At 37.3% G+C, this 18,099-nt stretch overlaps 2 protein-coding genes and 1 non-coding gene across 3 annotated transcripts; 1 reads left to right on the top strand and 2 right to left on the bottom strand.

Annotated features, from left to right (window-relative positions):
- Positions 1 to 646: 646 nt before the first annotated feature.
- Positions 647 to 4,201, top strand: LOC107784350 (uncharacterized). Its single transcript, XM_016605478.2, has 5 exons — positions 647 to 933; positions 1,215 to 1,641; positions 1,718 to 3,008; positions 3,112 to 3,258; positions 3,387 to 4,201. The coding sequence occupies exons 2-5, from the start codon at positions 1,588 to 1,590 to the stop codon at positions 3,878 to 3,880; spliced, it is 1,986 nt and encodes a 661-aa protein (XP_016460964.2). The 5' UTR covers positions 647 to 933; positions 1,215 to 1,587; the 3' UTR covers positions 3,881 to 4,201.
- A 4,851-nt stretch (positions 4,202 to 9,052) lies between these two features.
- LOC107784352 (protein WHAT'S THIS FACTOR 1 homolog, chloroplastic) lies at positions 9,053 to 10,760 on the bottom strand. The gene has a single exon (XM_016605479.2). The coding sequence runs from the start codon at positions 10,592 to 10,594 to the stop codon at positions 9,422 to 9,424; it is 1,173 nt and encodes a 390-aa protein (XP_016460965.1). The 5' UTR covers positions 10,595 to 10,760; the 3' UTR covers positions 9,053 to 9,421.
- Positions 10,761 to 10,827: 67 nt separating this feature from the next.
- TRNAY-GUA (transfer RNA tyrosine (anticodon GUA)) lies at positions 10,828 to 10,915 on the bottom strand. The gene is given in 2 exon segments: positions 10,828 to 10,863; positions 10,879 to 10,915. It is a non-coding gene; the product is annotated as a tRNA-Tyr (tRNA).
- Positions 10,916 to 18,099: the final 7,184 nt, after the last annotated feature.

The following is an 18,099-nucleotide window of genomic DNA, read 5'->3' as shown; positions in this document are numbered from 1 at the left end:
TGGTCATTGTTTTATTAAGTTTCAAAATCCTCAAAAACAGAAATATCCATTCTCAAACGCACTCTTCTATACCTGCTGCACAATGTCTCAAACTATCTGTTTATTTGTTTAAAACCTTACTCTGCATGGAACAATATCTCCAGTTTTTATTTTCCTTTCATCCTTTTTCTTTTATTTGGAAAGGTTAAGCTAAGAGGTCCGAAGTTTCATATCCCCCATCACTTTATTTTGTTATATAGAGCAAAGCCATAAGGTTCTTAAGATGCTACTATTGTTGTTTAAAATTATGAAAACTCGTCGACCACAATTGTATAATAAAAATTATTTGCTAATGCACTAATTAATTGTAGTTTGCTCGTTAACTTATAGTCATCGTAAAATTTTATATAATCCGAACAAACGTCTATTTCAACGGTAATAGTGCACCCATCATCTTGAAATTTTGAATAAGCCTCTAAATTATCACGTACTTCAATCAAGAAATGTCGTCAAATCACTTGATCATGTTTTATGTCACGTCTTATAAAATTGAGTTTTAAGCTCCATACAGTACTATGTAAAAAATATTTGCATAATTAGTCAATTATTAATTAATTACATGTAATCTCTTAATAAATATAAAAAGATTTCTTCTAAAAGGGCCCTAAAAATACTTAAAAAATAAGCAGCAACAACAACAGCATGTTGTGTGGCCGCAGGTCACCGTGTAATTTGCGCGTATCTGGCTACTCCTTTCTCTCTCCTACCTATTTCTAGTCTCTTCTTCCTTTTCCCCTCACCCTCCAACAAAATACCCCAACCCCTCATTCCTCTTTCTTGACTCCCAGTTTTTACAAATACTAACTATTTTTTGACACCCGTTCTTGATTCTCGGATTTATCAGCAAATTGTGTTTCCTCAAGGTCACAACCTGGCATACTATTTCTTGGACAGGTACAAATTTAATTGATACAACCTATGAATTTTATTTCTCAATTCTGTCAAGATTCCAGTTTTTACTGCTTTATTTCTTTTTTCAAGATTTCCTAGGTTGTACAACCCTTTTTATTGTTTGTTCAGAATCTTCAGACTGCATACCAATTTAGAGCTGTAAACAACTAAAAATGTAGGAGTAGTAGTTATAAAGGTTATGAGTTTTTACTTTATTTATTTGAATCAGGTTCTGGAATTATAATGGGTGTTTTTTTTTTCTTTTCTTGTTAATGTATGAGCAGGGAAGTTATTTTGGTGAAGCTTCTGGATAGAAGCAGCAGAAGTTAACACTCTGGCATATACTTCAGTGAAGTCCTCTCCCCCTTTTGAATGGGATAGGGTTGAGGCTAGAAAAAGGACAGTAATTGTTGGAGTTTCACTTCTTAATTATCTTTCTTCTTCTCCAAATTGGTCTCTTTCATGGCTTTGGTGTTTGCCCATTGATTATGGCTAATTTGCCTTTCATACTGTGATCTCTGACCTGTTTCAAGATTCCATCTTTTGAATTGCAAACTTTCAAAGATCAAAACTTTTTTTTCTGGGGGTAACAAAGATTAGTGAGATTAGAAGAGCTAACAAATTGGAACAAAGAATTTGATTGTCACACTGAAAGAAATGGCAATTTGCAACTGCTTCTGTGGTCCAGTAAGGAGAAACAGGAAAGATAAGGTGGGTACCAATTTTTTCTTTTCTTGTTAAAGTTTAGCAATTTTTTTCTCTCATCTCTATGTTTTGTTCATTTTAGGGAGATAAGAGAGTTCCAAAAACTGCTGATGTGACTTCACCAGCTGAAAGTCCTGTGAAATCTGCTGCTAAAACTGATGACTCGAAATCATCTTCTTTTGTTGTTCCTTTACCTTTTGGGAGTTCTAGAAGCAATGTCAAGGTAATAAATCATGAAAGTCCTGTTAAGGGAGATACAGAAGAGGTGGCGTATGAAGGGGAAGATGAGCATGACGAGAACTTGTCAATGAAGAGGGACAACTCTGATTTTGATCTTCAAGCACGCGTTCATAACTCAAATGACGAGTATGGTCAATCATTCAGCAAAGAGATTAATCTTAATTGCTCATTTGAATGTGAAACGAATGACCGGGATCATAAGAAATCCGAGAAAGATGAAGAGGTTGTGGAGATAATGAAAAGTGGACACATTAGTGACCCGGGGTTTGATAAAGTAGAATCTTGGGCTTCTCCAAGGCTTCAGCGCTCCTGCTCCGATTTAGCAATTAGGGATATGTTCACTAAAATGAGTGACCAGCTATCACTCTCGAAATCCCAATCTTTTGATGAGATGCAGAGATTAGCTGAGAAGATGACTTTGGGAAGTCCAGCATCCGTGTTGACACATCGCAGCGCTGACAAAGTTATGTTGAAGAAGCATTCTTCAAGCCAACTCCTACCATCAAGAAGTCGAAATTTATGGTGGAAATTATTTCTATGGAGCCATAGAAATGTACAAGGAACAGGTGGTATCAAACAACACCCAATCCTTGCTAAGATGGCTCTAAACCAACAGGGCGGGTACTCCTCGGACACACTAGAACTAGGGAAAGGCATGAAATTGAGCAACTTGGGGTCTCCTAGTTCATTCACTGCAGAATCCTTGAACAAAGGGCGCTATGACAAAGGCAAGGATGTCTTGGTTGACTTCCAAGGAGCAAGTGGTTTTTGGCCACAGAATCAGTGGGTTGCTTTCCCTGAAGAATCCTCTAGATTTATGAGAATTAGTGAATGGGTGAAAGAACTTCCTGTTCATCCACCATGCTTAATTGATGAACATGATCTTGTTGAAGATGACGTCGATCTCCCACCTTCTCCTGATGCTGGTAAATCACCAGCAAGAAACTCGTCTCTAATCAGCCCACATCCAAATACAAATGTATCAGAAGAGGTTGCACATGCTAATGCAGTCATCCGGTCTCTCAACCTGTCCTCAACGGTTGCTCACATTGCCGGCGCTGGTCTGAAAGTTATCCCTGCTATGTCGCACTTAACTAGCCTTCGATCTGTCAGTTTATCATGCAACTTCATAGGTATGTAATCAAAGGATAATTCGTACTAAACTAACTTAAGGCTAAAGAAAATGGTCATAGAAAGACCCTCTAACATAATATAATGTTTCCTGTGGCAATGCAGTTCAAATAACTCCAGGATCACTACCAAGAGGTCTTCACGTTCTCAATTTATCAAAAAACAAGATCCACACAATCGAAGGACTGAGGGAATTAACACGTCTGCGCATGCTTGACCTAAGTTACAACAAAATCTCTCGAATTGGACAAGGTATGTCGCTTCCTTAGACCTTCCACCGAGGATAAACTGTCTTGTTTGGGGAAACTGACAATATCTCCCAGTTTTACATCCATAAAAGACCACCTGAAAAATGTGACTTTGGCTCCAAATTGCATCAGGTTTGTCGAATTGTACGCTCATCAAAGAACTCTACTTGGCTGGTAACAAAATAAGCGATATAGAAGGGCTGCACAGACTTCTGAAGCTGACTGTTCTAGACTTGAGCTTCAACAAAATAACAACAACTAAAGCACTTGGTCAGCTTGTGGCAAACTATAACTCTCTGCTGGCTCTAAATCTATTGGGCAATCCAATCCAGAGCAATATAAGTGACGATCAACTGCGGAAGGCAGTTTGCAGTCTGCTTCCAAAGCTAGCTTTCTTGAACAAACAGCCTATTAATGCACAGAAAGCCCGAGAGGTAGGAACAGAAGCAGTTGCAAAAGCAGCATTGGGCAGTAGCAGTCGGGGCACTCATAGAAGAGCAACCAGGAAAGTTGTAACTGGAGCTTCTTCATCTGCTAGCGTGCATAGGAGCAGCGCCAGTGTTGCTCAAAAGAGTAGGCATAGGCTAAGAAGCCGAACTCAACACCAGTCTTCCAAAACCAAGTGATCTGCTCTAGGCATCATCGTCTTCCTAAATTGTTTCATACTCGTGGACAGTGCAATCCGAAAAACCATGGTTCTTCTTGGACAATGCAATTCCAGAAAGCTAGGTGTTCAGTGTGTTTCAATTTTGTTTATCTATTTTTATTTTGTTCTTCAAAAGAGAGGAGTGATTAAGATATTCGTTTTAAATTGTGAAGGTTCTTCCTCAATCTCCATTGTGTTATGGAAGTCTGTTTGAAATTCAGCTACTTGTGGCTTCAGATGCTTGTCTTTCTATGATTGTTTGAATTAGCATGTTTTTCCACATTGATTGCACCTTTATAAATGTGCTTCGCTTCTTGTTCTGTTTGCTAATGAGTTGTGTTAATCTTTTCGGTCTTCATGAAGTACAACTTTGGATCAGTGTTTTAAAAGGCGCGGGCGTAAGGCGAAGCGTTTTACATGTGTCTCAGCGGGGCGTAAGCCCCATAGGTATTTAATTTTTAGTATTTTATAAAATAATATAATGAAAGTAAATATTTATAAACAGGTAAAATTGCATAAAAATTGAAGAAAACTATATATATGTGTGCTCCATCCCCACAAAAAACTAATCAAAACAATCTATTATACGTTACTTACAAGCACAAGTAACGTATATGAAGAAGAATGTAGTTCTCTTTGTATTTGTAAAAAAAAAAAATATTCGTTGCTTTTGGGAGATATTAGCAGACTTGCGGACAAGATAAAAAATTGGGAAAATCATGAATTAGGGCTTAAATCAATAAAAAAGGTCTTTACTTTTAAATTTAATACTTTTGAGTTCCTTTTTAAACCTTTTGAGTAATTATCAAACTTTTGAGAATTTGGGTATTATATGAAGGACTAATTCAACAAATTTTGTTTTAATTTGAAAAAGTCTCTGGGCGTATGCCCCAAATTGCGGGGCGTACGCCTCTTAGGACTTTCGCCCCACACCATCGCTCCGGGGCTCGCCCCAGAAAAGCCTTTTAAAACAGTGCTTTGGATAACTAACCTAATTTATTGGAGTTTCACTTGGTAGGGGCAAGACCGGCGTACACAAGAAATATATTATTTTTTTTTTTTTTTGTTGCTGGTGCTCTTTAGGGGTCGATTGTTTGTGGTTGGATAGAACATAAAGAAAGGGAATTCAAATGTTTAAGTTAAACATTTTGACTAATTCATACCGATTTTATGTTAATCATCCGCTACGAGAATCAATAGTTTGATTAATTTGTATATGCATCGCGTAAGGTTCATTAACAGGAAGCACTTTTTATCAAAAAAGAATTTCCTAAAGTTCAAAATTTATATCTCTGGTTAAGCATAGATGGATCTATCAAGGAGAGAAGAATCATTGACTTAAAGAGTATGAGACAATCCAAAAATGCATTGTGCTTTCGGTGAAAGGAAAAAATTGAACAGATTCTTTTTAGCCACACAAGCATGATTCTTGTTGTCTTAACGACTTTTCTGTGGACTTGATGTTCCAGCTTCCAACTATAACCACTGACACGTATTAGCTTTGGAGAGTTGAATAATATTCTGAGAGCAAAGACAACCCACGATTGAATAGGGCCAAGAGCATCACGAAACTGATTAATCATAGATATATCTTCCACACCTTTTTTTTTTAATTATTTAATGATGGAATCCGGGCTAGTTTGTGTGTAGGAATATTTTATCGGGTACATACTATCTCCCGTCAGCATAGATAACGGGTAGCTTTGGTCACCAAGGCTAAGAAAAATAGGAAGAAATCTCCTAGCGCTTTGTCACTGCTATGATTTGAACCCTAATCTTTAAGGTTCTGACCATTATTGATCACTACGCCATACCCATCTATTTTAGGATATTTATTATTTAGGAAAGGTATAAGAATAGATGTAATATTCTAAAGCAGCCAAGCTATTCACGGAGCTAATTCTGTCTCTTTTTTGGGCTATCCTTTTCCAATGAAAGACCAACGAGTAACACACGAATTCAACAATTAACACCCATTCATTTTGACAGACAACTAAAAGTGTAACCTTTCCAAATGCAAATCACCATCTTTAGCAAGCCTGTGTCCGGCTTCACATCAATAATCAGAAGACGTGGCTTATGAAGAGAGAACTGATAATTCAGCAGAATAGCCGAACTACGCACCAGCTGGTATGGACACCACTGTTATTATAAAAAAAAAAAAAACAGAGCGAGGGAGAGAGCTAGTCAGGAAAACGAATACACTATACTACAGTACTCTCTCCGGTCCACTTTAATTGATTTTTTTGTGGTCCACTATATTTGATTTTTTCAAATATCAAAAAAAAAATTAACTTTTTTTTCCCAAAGTTGCCCTTGGAGTAAAAGTCTAAGAGTATTTGTTGTATTTCCAATGAACAAACTTAAGGTTAATATGATCAATTACATTGTTAATTAATGCTAAAAGGTGAATACATTAATATGTGAAAACAGCTAAAAAATCACTTAAAGTGGACCGGAGGGAATAGTAAATTTGAGGCATAGCAACCTAATAGACAGCATAAGTTGAATTTCCTGAAGATACGTCAAACTCTCAAGGCTAGGAAAATTCATTTGAGCCACACAAGTATGATTCTTTGTAGTCTAATATTTCCAACGTTTTAGTGGACTGAATGTTTCAACTATAACCACTAAACATGAGACGTATTAGCTTGGAAACTTGGAAAAAATTTCTGACTAAATGACAATCCATGATTGAATAGTGCCAAGAGCATCATGAAACTGATAAATCATGCTTTAAAGATGCTTTATATAATTTTCCACACCTTATATTGATTGAGATATTTAGGATAAAAACAGAATATATATAGGTAATATTCTCAAGCATCCAATCCATTCACGTTGGCTATCCTTTTCCATTGAAACAACAACGTGTAACACGCGAATTCAACAATTCATTTTTACACATAAATGAGCAGAACCTTTTCAGAAAATCGCAATCTTTAGTAAGCCTATGCTCTGGCTCCACAGCAATAACAAGGGTGATTTCTACTATCTTGACATAAACTCCGAATAGAAAAGGCGTTGGTTAGCTGTGCTGAAGTAAATCATTGTGAAAATGAAATTAATACGTAGCCCTGCTGATAATTTAAGAAAAGGGATACAATAATAGATGAACCACCAAAATAAAATGACAGAGTAGTCAACCCAAGTTTGTGATAGCCTCTTTAATTTTTTTTTCCTTAGTTGATCAGTAGTCTGTGGTAGATTGTTAACAAAGGTTAAGCCTAATTAAGAATGATTTTTTTGGGGTAAGGTAAGGTAATTTTATTAAAATTAGTACCAAGAAAGTACTGAAAAAGTACAATAGGAGGATAACAAGATGATGCATAATGAGATAGTCTTCCAAATCTCCTTCAGTCTTCTTCTGTCCTTGCCAGCATTGAAGCAAGGACGATTCTATTTTCTCCTGCATTTCTCATCGAGTTATGTATTTCAGGAGCATGAGAAGATGCGTGTCTATTTCGGAGAACCAATTTGGATTTATGTCTGAGCGGTCAACTACAGAAGCCATTCACCTCGTGAGGAGATTGGCGGAACAGTATAGGGAGAGGAAAAAGGACTTGCATATGGTGTTCATTGACCTAGAGAAAGCCTACGATAAAGTCCCGAGGGAGGTTTTATGGAGATGTTTGGAAGTTAGCAGTGTTCCGGTAGCGTGCATTAGCGCGATTAAGGACATGTACGATGGTTCTAAGACTAGGTTGAGGATTGCGAGAGGAGACTCGGATTACTTCCCGGTGGAGATGGGTTTGCATCACAGATCAACCCTTAGCCCTTTTTTGTTTGCCCTGGCGATGGATGTGCTAATACGACACATACAAAAGGAGGCGCCATGGTGTATGTTGTTTGCAGATGACATAGTACTGATTAACAAGACGCGATGCGGGGTCAATACTAGGTTGGAGGTTTGGAGACAGACGCTAGAGACTAAAGGTTTCAAGTTGAGTAGGTCGAAAACAAAATACTTGAAGTGTAAGTGCAGTGATGGGACACACGAAGCAGAAGTGGAAGTGAAGATTGATACACAAGTCATCCCCAAGAAAGATAATTTCAAATACCTTGGATTTGTTATACAAGGCAACAAAGAGATTAATGAGGATGTTACTCACTGGATGAAATGGAGGCTTGCATCCGGGATTTTGTATAATAAAAATATGCCACCAAGACTTAAAGGCAAGTTCTACATAGTGGTGGTTAGGCCGACTATGTTATATGGGGCTGAGTGATGGCCCGTCAAGATGTCCGAGGTCTAGAATATAAAAGTAGCTGAAATGAGGATATTGAGATGGTTGTGTGGACATACCAGGAAAGACAAGATTAAGAACTAAGTTATTAGGGACATGGTGGGAGTGACCCATGTGGAGGACAAGTTGCGAGAATCGAGGCTGAGTTGGTTCGGGCATGTGAAGAGGCGAGACATAGCTGCCCCGGTTAAGAAGTGCGAGAGGTTGACCATGGCGGGTCTGAGGAAGGGTAGAGGCAGGCCTAAGAAGTATTGGGGTGAGGTGATTAGGCAGGACATGTCACTGCTTCAGCTTACCGAGGACATGACCCTTGATAAGAAGACGTGGAGGACGAGTATTAGGGTTGAAGGTTGACAGATAGTCGCGAGTCTATCCTAGGCTTGTCAGTAAAACTAATCCTATTGTTGTATTTGCTTATTCCTGGTTATTAGTACATGTTGTGTTATTCGCTTCCATTACCTTATTACCTTGTTGTTGCTATTGTTTGTTGATTTAGTTCATTGTTCCTTGAGCCGAGGGTCTGCCGAAACAACCTCTCTATCTTCATAAGGTAGGGGTAAAGTCTGCGTACACCCTACCCTCCTCAGACCCCACTTGTGGGATTGCATTGGATTTGTTGTTATTATGTATTTCAGACGAGTTCAATGAACATTATAATCATATTTTACTCATGTCTTCACAATATATTTTTGTTTATTGTTCTTCACAAAATATGCATATATATCATCTCTGACAATCATCCTATGTTATCCAAATAACCAACTGAAAATGGAGTAAGTAAATGAAGATATCACAATTGAATATAATTATAGATACACACTGGGAAAATGGACTGAACAAGATTGTAACTTTCATGCGGATAGAGAGATCTAAAAGAGTATTTACTCATGGAGTCATGGTTAAACTAAACTAAACTGAGTCATCCAAACCTCTCAAATAATAGTAGAATACTGAATATTACCTTACACAATGAAATGCAGCAATTTTTACATTGTTTTTCTTCTTCTGATAGGTAAGTTTTTCACATTGTTAATGCTATAGTGTTCTACACTTTGGAGATGATTGAACATGGACATGATTACAGCTGAAAGACCATAGGCAGCAGGAAAATTGTAAGAAAATGTTCGAAACAACTCTGATACCTCTAGTATAATGTTGTTTTGATGTATAATCTGGTGCCTTCTTCTAGCACAAGTTGGTACTTCTGTATTTTTGGTGCAAATGAAGCTCTGTCATCACAACAAGTTACACAAGAACATAGCTAAAGAAACCTTTCATGTCTCATTGACACGACTGCATCTATAAAGTTTCTCATTGAACAGCACCTGAGGATCCTTATTTAGCAAAACCCCGTCTTCCCCATATGCATCCTTTAGAAAGACACACCAATTCATTTCCGTACCAGCCAAGTAAAACGTCCCCGGCTGTTTCAAGAGCATCTGATAAGTATGCTTTGTAAGACAAAACTCATCCTTGAACTCCACAAGGTTATGTATATAGGCTCTCTTCTCCAACGTCAAGCTCAAGAACTCATGAATCAATCCAACCCTAAACTTCTCTGCCTCCACAGTCCACAAATCCAACTCGCTTCCATTAGAATAGGGCGAAACCAATGGCAACGTATACAACAAATTCAACTTCCTCTCATCACCTTCATCCAAATCCAATGCCTTGCCATGTTTAATCGGAAACTTAAACGCCCTCTTCACCTTATCCTCGTCAACCATATACTCCTTCTCCAACGCGCTCACCGCCAATGTAGGATCCCAATTCACAAGCTCAACTACCCTTTTCCCATCTTCCTCAACAACCACCTTAAAATAATCCTCGTACTTCCCTATCCTATCCCTAAAATCTTCAGGTATACCAAATAAAAGTCTATTATGATAAATTTTACTCAAATGAATTCTCTTGTCTTTCGACATCATTAATAATTTCCTAACAACACTAACTCTATCATTTTCCATTTGATTCATTATACAAGATTCTTCTTCCAACAATTGTTCCATAAAATCAGTGAAACCAAACCACATCTTACCATCAGTATGTCGATAAATTTCGAAAATTGAAGGGTGGCGTTGGAGGGAACGGACAATCTTGCGGCCACGTGGGAACCCCAGCTGCTGGTGAAGTTTTCCAGCATCGTCAAGGCGAAGGACATGATGGGGTTGTTTGGACAGGAATTCTTTGGTTTTAGTGAGGAATCTGAAATGGGTATCGCGTACGAGGATGTTTTCGAAGTAGGGGATGATGTTTGGTTGAGTTTGGACCAGTGTGGTACGTGGTGATTCTTTTTTCTTGCGTTTCTTCCGGAACTTTTTGGGGATTTTAGTGACGAGGAAAGAGGTGGAAAGTTGTCTGAATTGAGAGAAAGTGGAGTTTGAGGTTTTGGAAATGGAAGAAGTGGTGGTGGTGGATATGGTCCAAAGAAGACGCCAAATTGACATTTGTGTTTTGTTTACAGTTTCTGATTTTTTCTGATGTTGGAGTGAAGGGTTTAAGGAATGATAGACAAGGGTTTTGGATTTAGGATTCTATTTGCAGAAATAACCAGAGGAAGGGGAAAAGAATAAGAAAAAAAAAGCAACGACAAAGAGATTTATTAAAAGCAACCAGAGGAAGGGGAAAAGAATAAGAAAATAAAGCAACGACAAAGAGATAAAAGATTAAAAAAGTATAGTCCGACCTGCCGGATTCGAACCAGCGACCTAAGGATTACTATGAAAGCACACTACAGTCCTCCGCTCTACCAACTGAGCTAAGGTCGGAATATGAGATGTAAGGCCGGAGAAATAATTTAAAAGACTCATACATATTTATTTTTCCTAATTATAATTCTTTTATAGTTATTAATAAGATTTTTACAATAAAATTTGAGTTATATACATAGTGATTTTTAATATATATATATATATATATATATATATATATATATATATATATATATATATATATATAAAACTTCAAAATTGACGAACTATACATTAATGGACCAAATATTAGATCTACTTTATGTTGTCTTATTCTTGTTTCATTGTTTGGTAGTAATCAATTACATCCGTAAAAATCGAAAATAACCACAAAATATCGAATCAATATGATCGGAACTGGCAAAATTTATACTATGTTAGTTTGGTTTGATTTAAATATTTTAAAAAATAATTTAATTGGTATAATTTCCCTTTAAGCAAAACCCACTTAAATTGTACCACAAACACGCCTACTTCTGACAATGCATGTTTGTGCATATTACGATAATTAGTTTTGGAATGCGCGTTGCGCGTGCATTTTATCTCAATGAGTATAAAATTTTAAAACTCACACAAATTTATTAAATTGTGTGATTTATTTATCATATAAGTTTTTTTAAAAGCACAAGCTATTGAAAATGATTAATATTGATCTTATTTAGCCAACTTAAAAAAATAAAAAAATATGTAACATGACAAAGTATTCTAATGCATCATCATAACTTTGATATGAGTTATGTGTTTGCTTTAGTAGCTCGAACAATGTTGAACAATATGTTGGCTTATACTTAAATATTATACAACAATCCTATAGCCTTAAAAAATAAATTTTATTTGCTCAGGTACCTAATATAAATTTCATAGAATTCGTATTAGAACTCATAAAAAAAATAAAAAAAGTAAGCACGAATGTCAATCACTTGCTCATACTCATAATTAATAAGCGTTAGTACAAATCACCTTACATTAAAGGAAATAGTGTAATAAAGTAAATAATTTTTTGTTGATTTTGAAGTCATAAATATTACATAAATAAACAATGACTCAATTATTTCTATTTTTTATCATACTTGAATATTCAATTTTATTTAGCTTTTGATTAGTCTGTAAACAACACTCGTGGTACTCAATTACTCATGACTCCCACAAGTCATTTATAATCTAAAAATATAGTTTAATCACTTATACATACTATTCGTATCATTAACAATTCTAATCTCCATGTAATAATTATATTATTCCAAAATATCCATGTATTTTTTGTTTTGTTTTTGTGAAAATAAAACACCTGACTTTTAAACAATAATCCAGTTTAGTTTTGCTAATTCGTTGAGTTTTCTAATTTTATTACTCCATTAAGATAGTTTTATCATTGTTCTAATTATTGAATTTATATTTGATTTATTATACAAATTGATGAATGAAAAAATATTATTTTAATAGGAAAGTAATTCAGATTTAACATAAAAATAGGTTATAGTTCGTATACATAGGTCAAAAGTAAAATAGAAGGAATTAAATACATAAGTGTCGCAATATATTTCTCATAATCTGATAGAACAAATGTGATTCAGAAAGATTTTTAAACCTCAAAATAAATGATAGAACAATTACGGATAAAATAAGTTTTATCGCTACTATATTACCCAAATTCTACAGAATAATCTCTTAGCAAATTATGCCATATTTTATTAATGTCATAATTTTTCTTGGTTTTGTCACGACCCAATTTCACATATAGGTCGTGATGACGCCCAACATTACAACTAGGCAAGCCAACTAATAAATTAAACGTATATCAATCATTCTTTAAAAAATTTTCAAGTAATTCTATTCTTTTTCCTAGCAATATTAATGAAAATAGAAAAGATACTGATAATGTAAATCCAAGAAAATAAATACAAATTCAAATTCTACCAGTGTGTGTGCCAAGACCTGGTGTCACAAGTGTATGAGCATCTAGTAGATTATACAAAAATTACAAATACTGTCTGGAATGAAATAGATAGAATGAAAATTCAAGAAGAGGCACTAGTTGTTGCAGAATGGCTCAAAAGGGCAGCTCACCACTAAGTCTCTGGATATCGTGGGTGTGCGCCGATAGGTCCAACTATAGCACCTGTCTCAGATCATGCACAAAAAGTGCAGTAAGTGTAGCATGAGTACGTAAACAACGTGTACCCAGTAAGTATCAAGCCTAATCTCGAAGAGATAGAGACGAGATGACCGACTTTGACACTTACTAAGGGTCAATAATAATAATTATAATAGTATTAGAATATCTAAATCAACATGATTCACAGAGTTAACAATAATTTTATTGAACCAACATAAATAATTAAATTCCTTCAAATGCAGAGTGTCTTGTATACTGCCAAGGGACGTGCGACGCGATCCATAGATGCATCTATCCTGCCGAGGCATTCGGCCCGCTCCACAAGAAAGGAGGACATTTTTTTATATACCCCCGGAAGGAAAGTATATTTATTATAAGATCAATTCGAGAGGATACATAATTTTTTTAATAATTAATTAATTTAAACAGAAAATTAAGTATATGAGATTTTCATCTTTTAATATTTTTTCCTAACAATTCACAATATATATATCAAATAATTTTAATTAAATAAAGAATATAATTTACACAAGTAATTCATGATTTGAGTCCTAAACTACCCAGACTTTTAGCATAAATAGTAGTTACGCACGGACTCTCGTCACCCCGTGCGTACGTAGCCCCACAATTAGCAACAATTATTAATTTAATCACCTATGAGGTAATTTCTCCCTCACAAGATTAGATAAGAGACTTACCTTGTCTCAAAGTCCGCTTTTCGATTAAAATGTTCGGTGCCGAAAAATCCGAAACTATCCAAAAGTTATATAAAATAATTAATACATGTTCAAAAACTCGAAATTCATCTATTAAATAAATTACCCTATCCAAAATGATAAAATTTCTAAAATTCACCTTGGGACCACGTGCCACGATTCCAAAAATTTTCGGATGAAAACGTTACCCATAATCTCAAGAACTCAAATATATAATTTCTACCCAATTCCATAACCATTTACGTGATTAAAATCTCGTTTTTATAAGAATCTAGGTTTTTCATCTAAACCTTTGATTTCTAAGATTTACAAGTTATAATCTACCCATAATCTATGTATTTAACTCAAAGTATGTAGAATTAACTTACCTCCAAGTTGTTAGTTGAACTCCCCTCTCAAAAGCTCTGAAATCGCCCGAAAATGGAGAAAAAATGGGCTCAAAATGTCTGAGCTCCGATTTTTAACCATTCTGCCAAGCAGTGATTTTGCACCTGCGGAAGGTGTACCGCAACTACGGCTTCCGCACCTGCGGAAAAGCCTCATTGGTGCGAGTTTCACTCGACTGCCCCTCTCTCGCATCTGCGCGCGCTACCTCGCACCTGCACGTTCGCAGGTGCACCAAAATTCCGCATCTGCGGCGATGGCTTCCCCTTCCCTTTTCCACTTCTGCACACAAAATTCGCATCTGCGAGGGTCGCACCTACGACTGTCCAAGCGCAGGTGCGAACGTACCAGAAGCATAAGGCTTTAGCTCTTATTCAAAATTCTAAAATTGATCCAAGGCTCGTCCGGTTAACACTCAGGGCCCCCGGGGCCCCGCCCAAACATATCAACAGGTTTGAAATCATAAAATGGACTCGCTCGAACTCTCGGAACGTGTAAAACAACATTAAATCTAAGAATCATACTCCAAACCAAATTGATTCAACTTAGAAATTTCAAATTCTTCAAACTTACTTCAAACGTGCCGAAATATACTTGCACTGCTCAGAATGACACCAAATTTTGCGTGCAAGTCTTAAATCACTATACGGAGCTATTTCCAAATTCAAACTTTCAAACGGACCTCGATTACTCCAAAATCTATTCCAAACTAAATTTGAAGAACTTTAAAGGTTCAAATAGTTGATTTTTACTATTAAGCGTTAAAACGCCTCCGGGTTATTCAAAACCCGTTTCGAACATGCGCCCAAGTCCGAAATCATCATACGAACCTATTGGAACCGTCAAATCCTAATTCCAGGGTCATTTTCTCAAAATGTTGACCGAAGTCAAACTTGCCCTTTTAAAGCCAAACTAAGGAACTTATTGTTCCGTTTTCAACCCGATTACATCCAAATTCTGAACCAACCATCCCTGCAAGTCATAAATTATTAAAAGCACATTCGAAAAGTTTTATTTAGGGGAACGGGGTTCTAAAAGTCAAAATAATCGGTTGGGTCATTACATTCTCCACCTCTTAAATAAATATTCGTCCTCGAACGGGTTTAGAATTGTACCTGGAGTGCTGAATAAGTGTGGATATCTGCTCCACATGTTTTCCTCGGCCTCCCAAGTCGCTTCCTCGACTAGTTGGCCTCTCCACTGGACTTTTACTGCAGAAATCCACTTGGACCTCAACTGGCGAACCCGTTTATTGACAATGACAACTGTTTCTTCTTCATAGCCCAAACTATTATCTAGTTGAACTGTGCTGAAGTCTAACACATATGATAGGTCGACATGATACTTCCGGAGCATAGATACATGGAAAATCGGATGAACTCCTGATAGATTGGGAGGCAGGGCAAGCTCATAAGCAACCTCCCCAACTCGTCTCAATACCTCAAATGGGCCTATAAACCTTGGGCTCAATTTTTCCTTTTTCCCAAATCTCATGATTCCCTTCATCGGCGAAACTTTCAAAAGAACTTTTTCACCCATCATAAATGATAAATCACGCGCTTTTTGATCTGCGTAATTCTTCTGTCTGGACTGTGCTGTACGAAGTCGTTCCCAAATCAACTTTACCTTTTCCAAGGCATTTTTCACCAAATCAGTACCATATAACTTAGACTCACTAGGCTCAAACCATCCGATGGGCGAACGACATCGCCAACCATATAAAGCCTCAAATGGAGCCGTCTAGATGCTGGATTGGTAATTGTTATTATAAACAAACTCGGCCAAAGCAAGAAATGATCCCACTGACCTCCAAAGTCAATCACACATGCCCTGAGCATATCCTCCAAAATCTGAATTGTCTTCTCTGACTACCCGTCGGTCTGCGGATGAAAGGCTGTGCTGAGCTCTACACGGGTCCCCAATTCACTCTGTACTGCTCTCCAGAAATACGAAGTAAACTAAGGGCCTCTATCTGATATGATAGAAACTAGCACACCGTGTAATCGAACTATCTCCTGAATATATATCTGGGCCAACCTCTTTGAAGTATACGTAGTCACAACAGGAATAAAGTGTGCCGACTTGGTCAACCTGTCGACGATGACCCAAACTGCATCAAACTTCCGCAAGGTCCGCGAAAACCCAACCACAATGTCCATAATAATGCGTTCCCATTTCCACTCCGGTATAGTCATTTGCTGAAGTAGGTCACCTGGCCTCTGGTGCTCATATTTAACTTGCTGGAAATTCAGACACCTAGCTACATACTCAACTATGTCCTTTTTCATTCGCCGCTACCAATAATTCTGCCTCAAGTCACGATACATCTTCGTAGCACCTGGATGAATAGAATACCGAGAACTGTGTGTCTCCTCCAGGATCTTTTTCCTTAGTTCATCCACATTAGGAACACATAGACGATCCTGGATTCGCAAAATACCATCCGCGCCAATAGTAACTTCCTTAGAACCACCCCGTAGTACCGTTTCTCGAAGAACCATTAAGTGTGGATCATCATAATGATGAGACTTGATCTGCTCAAATAGTGAAGACTGGGCTACAACACATGCAAGAACTCGGCTGGGCTCTGAAATATCCAGCCTCACAAGTCTGTTAGCCAAGGACTGAATATCCAAAGCTAATAGCCTCTCCTCTGCTAAAATGAAAGCCAAACTACCCATACTCTCCGCCTTTCTACTCAAGGCGTCTACAACCACATTTGCTTTTCCCGGATGATACATGATAGTAATATCATAATCTTTTAGTAATTCAAGCCATCTGCGCTGTCTCAAATTTAGAACCCTCAGCTTGAACAAATGATGCAAACTGTGATGATCAGTGTAAACCTCACAAAACACCCCATAAAGATAATGCCTCTAAATCTTAAGAGCGTGAACAATCGCAGTTAACTCCAAATCATGTACCAGATGATTCTTCTCGTGGGGCTTTAGCTAATGTGAAGCATATGCAATAACTCGCCCTTCCTGCATTAATACACAACCCAAGCCAACACGTGAAGCGTCATAATATACTGTATACATTCCCGACCTGGAAGGCTACACTAACACTGGTGCTGTAGTCAATGCTGTTTTAAGCTTCTTAAAGCTCACCTCACAATCACCGGACCATCGAAATGGAGCACCTTTCTGGGTTAATTTGGTCAAAGGTGCTGCAATAGATGAAAAACCTTCCACGAACCGACGATAATAACCTGCTAAACTCAGAAAACTCCTGATCTCAGTCGCCGAAGTGGGACTGCCTCAATCTTTTTGGGATCAACCTTAATACCCTCGCCCGATACAATATGCCCCTAAAATGCTACAGACTCTAGCCAGAACTCACATTTGGAGAACTTAGCATATAGCTTTTGTTCCCGCAACGTCTGAAGCACCACTCTCATATGCTGCTCGTGCTCCTCCTTACTGCGCGAGTAAATCAAAATGTCATCAATGAAAACAATGACAAACTAATTAATATATGGCCTGAATACCTTGTTCATCAAATCCATAAACGTTGCCGGGGCGTTAGTTAAACCGAAAGACATCACCAGAAACTGATAATGACCATATTTAGTCCAGAAAGCAGTCTTCGGAATATCTGAATCCTGAATCTTCAACTGATGGTACCCCAACCTTAAGTCAATCTTAGAGAACACCCTAGCACCCTGCAACTGGTCAAATAGATCATCAATATGCAGCAATGGTTACTTGTTTTCAATAGTGACTTTGTTCAATTGGCGATAATCATTACATATTCGCATTGTTCCATCCTTCCTCTTCACAAATAATACCGATGCATCCCGAGGCGATACACTCGGTCTGACGAACCCCTTGGCTAGTAACTCCTCAAGCTGTTCCTTCAATTCTTTCAATTCTTTCGGAGCCATGCGATATGGTGGGATAGATATAGGCTGGGTATCTGGAGCCAAGTCAATACAGAAATCAATATCACGATCAGGTGGCATACCTGGAAGATCTGAAGGAAAT

The sequence above is a fragment of the Nicotiana tabacum genome, chromosome 12 (assembly GCF_000715075.1).
Source record: "Nicotiana tabacum cultivar K326 chromosome 12, ASM71507v2, whole genome shotgun sequence".
Taxonomy (NCBI): domain Eukaryota; kingdom Viridiplantae; phylum Streptophyta; class Magnoliopsida; order Solanales; family Solanaceae; genus Nicotiana; species Nicotiana tabacum.
The sequence above is the reverse complement of the archived record's forward strand: the minus strand, read 5'-3'. Positions and strand labels throughout refer to the sequence as shown.